The sequence below is a fragment of the Mastigoproctus giganteus genome, chromosome 9, assembly GCF_048544385.1.
Source record: "Mastigoproctus giganteus isolate SK-2022 chromosome 9, ASM4854438v1, whole genome shotgun sequence".
Lineage (NCBI taxonomy): Eukaryota > Metazoa > Arthropoda > Arachnida > Uropygi > Thelyphonidae > Mastigoproctus > Mastigoproctus giganteus.
In genome coordinates, this window is record NC_143583.1 from 67,516,019 (window position 1) to 67,528,028 (window position 12,010).

General features: G+C 34.3%; 1 protein-coding gene across 2 annotated transcripts in view; it reads right to left on the reverse strand.

Annotated features, from left to right (window-relative positions):
* The window catches only part of LOC150080415 (dynamin-1-like), a 209,363-nt gene that overhangs the window by 86,816 nt on the left and 110,537 nt on the right, over nt 1–12,010 (reverse strand). For both annotated transcript variants that reach the window (XM_090381422.1, XM_090381421.1), the window contains exons 10-11: nt 8,910–8,968; nt 653–791 (exon numbers count right to left, since the gene is read on the reverse strand). In XM_090381422.1, the coding sequence (XP_090237548.1) occupies nt 653–791; nt 8,910–8,968 (198 nt within the window). The remainder of the gene's footprint in view (nt 1–652; nt 792–8,909; nt 8,969–12,010) is intronic.

A 12,010-nucleotide genomic window follows, 5' to 3' on the forward strand; every position in this document is an offset into this window, starting at 1 on the left:
AAAACAATATAAACAGAAAAAAAAAAAGCAGCAATTATAAGACTAAAAACAGGTATAAAAAGGAAGATAGGTATAAAAAGAAACTAATAAACCCCAACCAGCGAGTCATCAAAATTAAATATTTTTCCACTCGCCCCGTCAGTGGACATGATGCTACAGCTGGGTTAAGTAAAAAAAAAAAAAAAAAAAAAAAAAAAAAAAAGAGTAAATTTCAGCCATTATCAACCCACTGCAGGATGGAAGCCTCCTCAACAATTCATGCTGAGGGAAATGGACCATAATCTGCCACGCTGGTCCAGTGCGAATTGGCAGATAGACCGTATTTAGCAGTCAGGGGCTTGAACCCTGGTCTACTCAAAGAGCATGTGCCACTGCACTCCCGCTCCTGACCACTTGGCTACGGAGCTGGGTTAAGTAGAGTTTGATTATTTTTGGAATGTAATATTTTGAGAATTGGGCTGCAGCAATACATAGGAGAATTTTAAGGAAACCGTTTTAAGCAAAACTTTTGGGAAAGAGAGACATTTTTAAGAACAGAGAGGAAAAGGCACCAAATTTAGAATCCCCCCCCCATACCAAGTGCCAATGTCGCCTAATTTTTTGCTGCAGCCCTGACTAGGATCACATTTCATTATACACCAAACTAACTTACTGGTTCAGTACATTTTTTAAGTGAACTCTGCAAAATCCTTGATGTTTTATCAACAAGTTGCAGGACTGGATCACGTAATCTTCTTATTATTTCCCGGCAAACACTATTAAAGGCTAACGATGGAGTAAATAATCCAGTTCTGAAATGTAAACTCATTAAAACATTTTGCATCTTATATGATTAACTTTAGAAAAAAAACTAACATTAGCTTTGGAAAAATAAATATAAATAAAAGCAAATAACTGAAATGTAGGCAAAAAAAAGAATACTCTTAGTGTACAGTTTAGTGTACTCTTAGTGTACATCCTATACATATCCAAAATTAAAATTATTTTTGCATAAAAATATTATTTAATGCTTGATTATTTTTTAGTTACAAAGCAAACTCAGAAGTTAGGCCAAAAATAAAAAAACTAACGATGAATTTCCAAAGTAAACAACACAATATTTCAGCTAATTCACCAGAGGATTTAGAAAGCAAGATAGATATAGGCCTACAGAGTATACAAGTATATTAACACAATTAGGAAGAACAGAACAGGAAATACCAGTCAATGAGAAAGAATGAAAATGTGACAACTGAAACTTTGTTATTTTCCTGAAAAATTCTCTAGTTTAGTAATGCTCACTTTGCATACATTCAGAAAATATGCTGAACCATAATTTTTTTGTCTAAGTTAATGGCCAAAGCAGTGTATGAAAATAAAATTTCTATTTTAAAAACAAAGTTGTTATGTTTGCCTTTAACACCTAGAATTAGGTCACATTTGTCTTATCCAGTACAGTATTATAGAATTGCAAGGATATTTCAATATAGTAGTTAAAATAAAATCAAAATTCAAACATTGTGCACGTTGCCTGTGTTCGATTTTAATCATGGGGAGATTTTCTGTTCTCACTGAAGACTGGAGTGCCATGTATTGGTGCTTAAGCTTAGGCTTATTAGCATTAGTAGAGGCATATGGTGCAAGAAAGCAAGTTTATGTAGCATCCTTCCTGTTTCACCTATCCATTCACTCCAAAAGTTTGTCTAGTTCAGCTTTGAATTTTTATTTAAGTTTCAAGTTCCATAAGTTCCATGGAAGTTTGTTCCAGAAATCCACCAGCTGGCTAAAAGCAAATTTCTGCACATTATTCCACAACTGTCTTTCCTAGATTTGAATTTATGTCCCCTTAGGTGATTAATATGAGCAAGAGGAATCCCATCAGCAGTGAGCTTGCTCAAACCATTCCAAGCCTTATACACCTCAACTTATGTTCAACTTAGAGGCAAATACCATTATTCATAGTTCTGTTTAAGTTACTAACATCTCTTTGCTATCGAGCACCTGAAGAGGAAAATATACTATACATTTTTAAAAAAATTAGAGACACTGCTGGGACAGTTGCTTTGAAGTCTACTGGCCTCTAATCAGTTGGTGGGTGGTCTCCAGCCAGTAACCTTCAAAATTAAGGTGGTAGATGACTTTCATCAACCGGTGAAATACCACCACTTTGCTTATTGGAGGCTTGAAGTGGTGAAACCCATGTTTAGTCTCTAGAGCAAAGTTTCCGACATCCCCCTCCTCCAATACTTCTCCTTCAACCCATGCATGGTACTAAGTACTATAGGTTTTGATACCTTTCGTGTTTGGGGTTTTCATAAAAAAAAAAAAAAAAAAAAATCTGTCCTGGCAGTATCTCAGATTTTTTAGCAGGTTCCTAGTGAAGATAACAAAACTATGCATGACAAAATTGATAAACACAGTTAAAATACAAAATGAAATATCAGATCCCTTTGAAATCACAACAGGATTAAAAGAGGGTGACACACTTTCACCCCTGCTCTTTAATTTGGCTTTGGGAAAAGTGATAAGAAAAGTGGAAGAGACAGGGAAAGGAGTACATCTAAATGGACTACACCTTGACTAGCCTTTGTATATGCAGATAACATATGCCTGGTCAATGATGATATACAGAGCCTCATCTCTAATTTAATAGTGTTGAAAAAAGAAGCTAATCTCATTGGCCTAAAAATAAACAACAATAAAACAAAATACCTTCAACTTAGCAGAAATAAGAATCTTAAGGATCCCAACATCAACAATGGAAATAAAACAGCCAAGAAAGTGTCAAGCTTTAAGTACTTGGGAAGTATTCTGAATGATTGCAATAATATCATGGAAGAAATTAATTTTAGGATTCAGAGTGAAAATATACACTTTTATGCAGTTCAAAAAATCCTAACATCAAAACAAGTATCCAGGAACTTGAAAATAAAGATTTACATAACGATAATACTATCTACTGTAACCTTTGGATGTGAAACCTGGCAACTCCCTAAACAATCAGAGAACAGATTACAATCATTTGAAAATCGAATTCCAAAATTAATCTTCAGACAAAACAAGATGAAAGAACTGGAGAACAGAGAAGGCTATGTAGCAATGAAATAAAGGAGAAATACAGAAGTGAAGGTATAATTCAAATCATAGGAGGTTAGAAAATTGGGATGGGACGGGCATGCTTATCCATACTGATGGCAGAAGACATCCATCAAATCTTCACAGCAGTTCTAACTGGGAAAAAGAAAGCTGGCAGCCCCCTGGACTCACACAGTCCAAGCACCATGGAGTAAGTAAGTATAGCAGATTCACCTATTCAGGTGATGCTATACAATTTAAAAAGATACTAGTAACTTACAGAACAATGGCTAACAGTATTTGTCTCTATGTTGAACATAATCCCAAGAATTAGCACTTGGTCTTTACCAAGAGCAGAAGATCAAAATCGAATGCAGGTAACACATGCCGACTGGGCTAGCCAGGTGGGTAAAGTGCCTGCATGGAAACCCAAAGGTCGTGGGTTTGAATCCCGCCTCGGGCTTGGATCAAAGTACTGCAAAAAAACCTTGGGAGGTGCATTATGGCCACAGAAGCCGATGCACCAACAACTATCAAAAAAAAAAAAAAAAAAGAGTAACACATGAAGTTTGAATTTTGATTTTATTACAACTACTGTATTGAAATATCCCTGCAATCCTTTAGTATTGATCTCAATTATATTTTGTAGAGAATTAACTCACACTACAACTAAGAACACCAAAGCTGGATTAGACTTAGCTCAATTCACATTTTTTTTTCTGTTTCTTTTTTGTCCCTTCCCTTTGAATATTCATTCAAATCCAGGCATCTTGGATAATACAAATGGATGAAGCCTGGGAAATTTCTACCTTCAATAAATGCACATTTTGATTTATCATAATCCTCATCTCTTAGGTGCATCTCACTGGTGTTTCAACAATCATGTGATACGACTAAACTGCTCACAGTTTTCAAAGTAATTGTGGGCAGTATTCTAGCTGTAATGCTATTATCAAAGTAAAGTTAGCTGCAGATTTGGCAGGAAACTTTTTCTATGTCTTGTCTACAGCCATTTCTATGGTTCCCCCCCAAAACCCTGCTGTTCACTATCCTTATAGCTGCTTTAGCTATTTTTTCCAAAGTGAAAAAAGGTTTTAAAAGTACTGCCAGATCTTAACAGTATACTCTTTCTAGAATGAGCTTCGTAAACATGTCAGGATAGTGAGTTTTCCACTAGCAGATGGCTCTGGAGTGAATTTTATATGATATTTTGAAAATCATAAAATACCTTTAAATATTAATTTTTTCTTATTTAGATTTGGCTGCCCAGTCATCATCATCGGCCATTTTAGGCTGCACTTTAGGAAGGATGTAGAACTGCTGGAATGAGTACACAGAAGGGCAATGAGACTGGTGAATGGAACAAAGGGTTGCTCATACAAAGAAAGGGTTAAGTTTTGCAAACTGCAGTGTCTGGAGACTAGGCACTTGCAAGGTGATCTGACTGAGGGGAATGCCAGAAGTTTATAAAATTCTAACAGGGAGCTAAGTGACTTTGTGATAACTGAGAGTAAAGTGGAGGAGAAATTGTTGAAGTTAAACATAAAAAAAAAAGGCACCTGGGGCAGATGGAATCTATCCAGTTATAATGAAGGAGGCAGCAAGAGAAGTAAGCAAACCCTTAGCCATAATTATGAGAACATCCTTAGATTCAGGGGAGGTCCCATGGACTGGAGATGTGCAAATGTATCCCCAATTCACAAAGGGGGGTTCAAAGGGTGACACAAATAATTATAGACCTGTCAGTTTAACTTCTGTTCCGGGGGAAATAATGGAGTCACTGGTAAAAAAGGTGATACAGGATCACCTAGACAAGACAGCAGCAATAGTTCAGACACTGCATGCAAGTTAAGAGGAAGTCTTGTCTGACCAAATTAATTGGACTATGATGTGGTCACAAAGGAACTGGATGCTAAAAATAATTTTGATATCATATACTTGGAATTCAGGAAAACTTTTGATACTGTTGCACATGGAAGACTACCATACAAATTTGAGTGGTGTGGGATTAAGGGAAAGTTACTGCAACAGATAAAGGGATGGTTGAGTTGGAGATGGCAGAGAGTGGTAATAAATGGATACTGCTCTACATGGACTAATGTTATTAGCGGAGTCCCCCAGGGTTTGGTGCTGGGCCCATTGTTGTTTTGTGTATTTATTAATGATATCGATGAAGGTATATCAGGTTTAATGTTCAAGTTTGCAGATGATACAAAGATTGGCAGGGTTGTTAATGACATTAAAGACAGTATGCTACTGCAACAGGATCTAGAAAAGTTAGGTAGATGGGCTGAGAATAATTTCTCAGCCCATCTACCTATTTAGATTTGCATTGATAAATGCAAAGTACTGCATATGGGTAGCAGTAATCAAGGGAAATGTACCAACTCTGTGGTACTACATTCAGGGAGGTGGAGAATGAAAAAGACCTGGGGGAAATTGTGCAATCAGATATGAAGTTCTCTGAGCAGTACAGATGGGCTGCCAGAGAAGGTCATGGAGTTTTGTCAATAATATATAGGAATTTTGCTAGCAGAGATAAGGTCTGGAGGCCTCATTTTAGAAAGGATGTACAGTTGCTAGAACGAGTACAGAGAAGGGCAACAAGATTGGTGAGAGGAACAAAGGGATGTGCTTATGAAGAAAGGCTTAAGTTCTGCAAGTTGCAGCATCTGGAGATTAGGCACCTGCGAGGTGATCTAATTGAGGTGTATAAGGCCTTGAATGGTTTGGGAAGGCTCAATGCTGATGGGATACTCTGCTTGCTCAGACTAAGAACCTGAGGGGGCATAGATTCAAATTGAGGAAAGCCCATTTTAATAGATGTGCAGAAGTTTGCCTTTAGCCAACGGGTAGTTGCTTGCTGGAACAGACTTCCATCTGCTGTTGTGGAAGTTGATAGCTTAAATAAATTTAAGGCTGAACCAGACAAACATTTGGAGTGACTGGATGGGTGAAATGGGAAGGGTTTTTTTGGCTGATGCTAATTTTCAATCCACTGCAGAATGAAGGCCTCTCCACCAACTTTCCAGTTCCTTCTGTTTTGTGTAATGGCCATCCATTTACTGCCCACAAACTCTTGAATTTTATCTGTCCATCTCTGCTGTTGTCTTCCAGGTTTTCTTTTAGCTCCTCTTGGGTACCATTCTGTTATTTTCTTAGTCCATCTGTCATCATGTCTTCGAGCCATGTGTCCTGCCCAAGTCCATTCCATTCTTTAGTTTTGATAAGAATGTACTTTACTCGAGTTTGCTAACTAATTCATGTTTCTCTTCTTATCCAATGATCCGATTCCTAATATAATTCATTCCATTCTTTGCTGTGTAGCTTTCAGCTTCTCTTCAATTCTTTTGGTGAGTGCCCAAGTTTCACTTCATAAGTCATGGTGGGGAGTTGTTGGTTCATTGTTTTATGTTTCAGACAAATTTGGACATTGCACCTGAGCACGTGACTATGTTTCCTAAATGTTATCCATCCGAAATTTATTATTCTCTTGACTTCCAACCTGCCCAGTATTAGAGCGATATTATTTCAAAAATGTACTCTGAATTTTAAAAAAAAGTTCAAAAATCATAAAAATTCTTAAAAAACTCATTGTTACTTATTTTTTGATGTTATGCTACCTTCCACATCTATTTATATAATACTTCATTTCAGTTTCACTAACTTCTGGATTTGAACTCCACAGAAATTTGGCTTTTGTAAGCTAAAATTGGACAACATTGGCTGACAAACAATCTCTTCTGTTTTTATATGGTTATCTATTATGAACTGTCTATAATTACTTAGAAACAGGTAAAAGAAGGCAGCACTCACTGGAAGGTCGAGACATTTGTGCAGAACTGGGCATATTATATGAAAGTTACTTGAAACAACCTTGAAAGATATACACAAAACATAAACAGTAAAACCCACCTTAGCAGATCACCACATCTCAAAAAGGGACTCAGTCTTATTGTGGACACTCAGAAGTGGGTCCTGGCCAGAAGTATGGTATTTGAAATAACAGGGTAAACAACCGCTCCAAAGCAAAGCATCTTTTCATATTTTAATTTCCCAGATCAAACACTTTCAAAAAAAATTGACATACATATGTGCTTATAGGTCAACAGGATTGACAGTGAAGGGAAATGAAGATCAAGATCATTACAGTAATACTAATGAGACTTATGATGGCCATGGATTACTTGCAGAGCAGATGGCATAATATACTATTAAGACACTTGCTATTGCTGGTCAGGAATGTTTTCAAACTTATTTGGACTGCCCAATGCATTTCAATTAGAAAAGCAACAAAATTGCCAGACTAAGAGGTATTGTGTAGTTGCCAGAATTTAAAAAAAAAAAAGTGTGGGAATATGGCTATAGCACATTTCTTGAAAAAAAAAAAAAAAAAAAAAAAAAAAAAAAATTGTTAAAAGGAGGGATGTATCCTATTACATTAGAAGAATTATATGTGAGAAAAATAATTAATGTGAACCTAAGAGTGATCTAATTATCCATAATGAAAATGAAGTGGCCAAAATGAAATTCTTTAAACAAAGCAATTTACATTTATTTTTGCTAAAAGGTAGTTATGTGTTTACTAAAAATTAATTAAATGAATTACAAATATGTAAAATAATAATCAATAAAAAACTGAATGAGCAATCAGTTACAGCCTCTGTACAGCAAACATTTTCTTTTAATCCAGTGTTCCAGGTGTCCACTTTAGAGAGAGAGGTTTTACATGTGTGTGAAAGCTTGATAACTATTTGCATACAAGTTTTTGATGCACATTTTTCTCCTCCTCTTCCTGTAACAGTATGTAAAGCCTGTATTTTATTGTATTTTTTTTCTTAAATAAATTTAGACATACAAACTTTATCTTAATTACAGCTTATTATTGAAATTATAAATGCAAGATTATTAATGAAATTGGTTTATTCACTCAAATGAATCTGCAAAAATTGGCAAAGTAATTAATTCACTGAAAGTTATTTCTGCATTTAGTAATATCTCCTTCAATATTACTTTCTCGAGCAGATCAATGGTATAGGTGCACCTGTTTCAGAGGAATCCATACAAACTCTTTGTAATGTAATGTGCTATAATACTGAGAGTTCACCATGCTTCAGGTAGTTGCAATCATTATTAACTTCACATCATTGTAACTATTGCATTTATGGGCTAATTCAGTTTAATGTCTTTCAAATAAAGTATTTAGTGTCAATTTCCTCATAGGGATGATTCCATAATAAAGAAATAGATCTTTTCAAGTGACACTTGTTAGTAAAAGTGTGTTATTCTCAAGATGGGTTTTGGATGTCCAGATTTCTGTGTTATACATTTCATTACATAGATTTTATTTTATTATTATTTTTTTATTATTTTTTTTATAAACTTAAGTCTCTTGGATGGCACTTTTCCTTTTTAATTAAAAAAAAAATCATGAAAAATAACATTCACTAAATGATCAACATAAAGTTATACTATAGTGCAATTTTGAATGTTTTCAGAAACTTGTTTTGTAAGAAAAATCACACAAGCAGTGATAAGGTTAGACTAACCTACTCTGTGTCACTGTTTGAATAATGCATTAAAATAATTGAATTTTCTACTTATAAAAGAAAATGGAGCAATCTCAAAGCAAACCTCATGATCACAGCCTATGTGCAACTCAAACTGAACAGAAAATGTTTTGCAGAATTTCTGTTCTGGTATTGGTAAGGATCAAATTGCATGAGAAGTGACTATCATTCTCTGGCTTCAAAATGAGATATGTTCTGTTTAAAAATAACTTTGAAAAGAATTTCATGTTGTTGGAAGTAGTAAAAGTATGAACCATTAATTTACATACTGAACAAAACATTTACCTAATAGCATTTGTGTTGACAACTGCCATGGATATTTCTTCTCTTGTTGTTTTTGTACACTAAAATAAATAAAACAGTATTATGAATGTGCCAAGAAAATCACTGTAAATTCACCATAAATTGTAAGTATTCACTGTAAATTCACCATGTTTCTTTCCTAATTATGAAATAAACAAAATAGGACACTGACAATGCCATGTCAATTGCCATTATAACCAATTACAACAATAGCAATTATAAGCAATAAACTTTTCTAATGTCCTTTGAAAAGTTTTATTGGTTATAATTGCTTATAATTGTTGAACTATATTACAGAAATTTGTAATATAGTTTAATAATTCTAAAATTACAAGTGAAATTTATGAGAGGCATGCAAAATGTTTTGTAACTTTGGTATAAATAGGATAGTTAAAATACTTAAATATATCAATAATACAGTTATAATTTTTTTATATATAATATATGTAAAAAAGACAGTCGAAACTCTTTATAGCGACTATTTTTAATGTCCCAACACGTTATAATATCCTATGTGGTTGATTACAGCCAATTTCTCATTAACCTAATGCTATTTTAACCAGTATAACAACATTGAAAATAAAAGGATTTCTCTAATGACCATAAATTGCTACCTTTTTACTCTGAATTTTTACTTTTTTTTTTATTACAATATTCACCTTTAAAAATGACAGTATGCTTCAAATATATTGAAGTAATTGACCACCTTGCAGTCTGACTGTGAGAAATCATTTGTTAAGATTTCTCACACTCTTTTCTTGCAGTGCATAATGAAATGAACATTGGCTAGAAGTTAATTTCATTAGTTAGAGTGCACATTTATTGTTATGGCTACAAGAAAGCATATAGCTTTGCCAATCACAGATAAAGTTATGATTTTGCAAGCTGTAGATAATGGTGTTCATTCTAAGATTGACATTACCAGTTTGGCATTCCTAAGAGTACACTGTTTGCTATTCTGAAAGATCTGAAAAAGATTGAAAGTTTAGAGAAATCTGCTGCACCAGGTAGGATTCAAGTGCAAAAGGTGAAGTATCAGGACCTTGAAAAGGTTTTTGGAATGGCTAATGATGATGCATACAAAAAAACGTTCCTGTAGATGGCAATCTTTTAAAAGCTAAGGCTGAATCGGTTGCACATCAAATGGATATTAAAGAATTTAAAAGTTCAGATGGATGGTTCTAAAAATTTAAGGCTCATCATGGCCTGTCTTTCAAAAAAGTGTGACGAATGTGCAACCGTGGACATTGCCGCTACAAAGGAATGGAAGGAAAATCGTTTAAAAAATATTTTGCTGACATATGACCACAATGACATCTTCAATGCTGATGAAACTGGACTCTTGTTTTTAAATTGATACTGGATAAAATACTTACATTTAAAGGTGAGAAATGTAGTGGCAGAAAAAAAAGGCCAAACAAAGGATTACTGTTTTCCTAGCAGCAAAAATGTCTGGCACAGAGAAGTTTCCTCTTCTAATCATTGGGAAAGCCTAGAAGCCTAGATGCTTTAAAAGAATCATTACCAACTATTTATCAAACAAACCAAAAGGCATGGATGACAGCACAAATCTACAAAGAATGAACTTAGATCACAGGATGAGTGAGAAGAACAGAAAAATTTTGGTTTGTGGATAACTGCACCCCTCATTGTCAAGTGAGCAACCTACATGAAATCACTCTTGAGTACTAAATATGACATCAGTTCTTCAGCCACTTGATCAAGGTGTAATCCAGTATTTTAAGAAAAACTACCAAAGAATGCTACTAAACAAATTGTGCTATATCTTGAAAGCAAAATTCAATGTGAAATTGACATCCTGGAGGAAATGTATTTATGTGTTTCAGCATGGGATAAAGTTGATGAAAAAGTGATTGCCAACTGCTTCAAACATGCTGAATTTAACCCCTTGAATGATGCAATGTGTGAAGTTTTGCATGCTTCTTCCTCTATTAATTGTGAAGAACAATCTGATAATAGGGAAGAAATATGAGTGTGAGCATCATCACCTGAACTTAGAGGAAAACTTAAGTTTCAAAGATTATGAAGAAGTGGATGCAGACATTGAATGTTTCAGGATATGCTGAATGAAGATGAACTCATTGCAAACATAACGGAATCTTCTGAAATATGTAGTGATGAAGATGAGGAACTTACTGTGGTTGAACAAGAAGTTTCAATAAAAAATGCTCATCAAAGATTAGAACGTGTATGTAGATTTTTTTTTTTTTTTTTTCAAGCACAGCCTAACTGCTATTGCACACATTCATAATTCTCTTTTAAAACATTCTCTATCATTGAAACAGCATGTTTTGACAGATTATTTTAAAGTATGAAACAATTCTCTTGTTCGGCATTGATAGGCATATAGCCTATGTAGTGAAATTTACAATTTAATTGTAACTTTACTGCACTCTGCAATCAATGCAAAATTTACAATCCTAGTTTTCTTGTTTAATACCATAGTACATATTATAAATAAGATTATACTATACTGTATTAGTAGAATTACATTAAATGTTCAAGCCTTTACTTGTTTTTTTTGCTGATTTTATTACTGTTTTTTCTCATTCCTCTAGGAGGGGGTTGTTACGTAGAACTTCAACTGTATAAGTAAAAAATACATGAATATGTTGTTGTTTTGATAAATTTCATATATGTGTGTGTGTGTAGAATCAAATTACTAAAGCATAGAACTGTGAAGTTATAATTACCAAGGCATTGAACAGGGATATTATATGATAATATTAACTAATCGGATTAATGCCATCAGCGATTGAACATTACATCCGTCGTTATGCAGGAATGAAATAATGTTAAAATGTAGAGGCCATCCTGTCATTTAAAAAACCTGAAGCAATCCATGACTAACCGGACCCTAGGCAACAATGGTTAAACATAAATATTAAATTCAATAAAAATTATATATAATTAGCCGTCCATGGGAAAAGATACTTTGCAAGGGACTTTGTCAAGGGCTAAACCCCTACAAAATACCAAACTCATGGCTGGCAGAGCTATCAGTTTCTGTTGTCATCTGTCACCTAAAGAAGTCCATATATACCCGAAAGATTGGTATAATA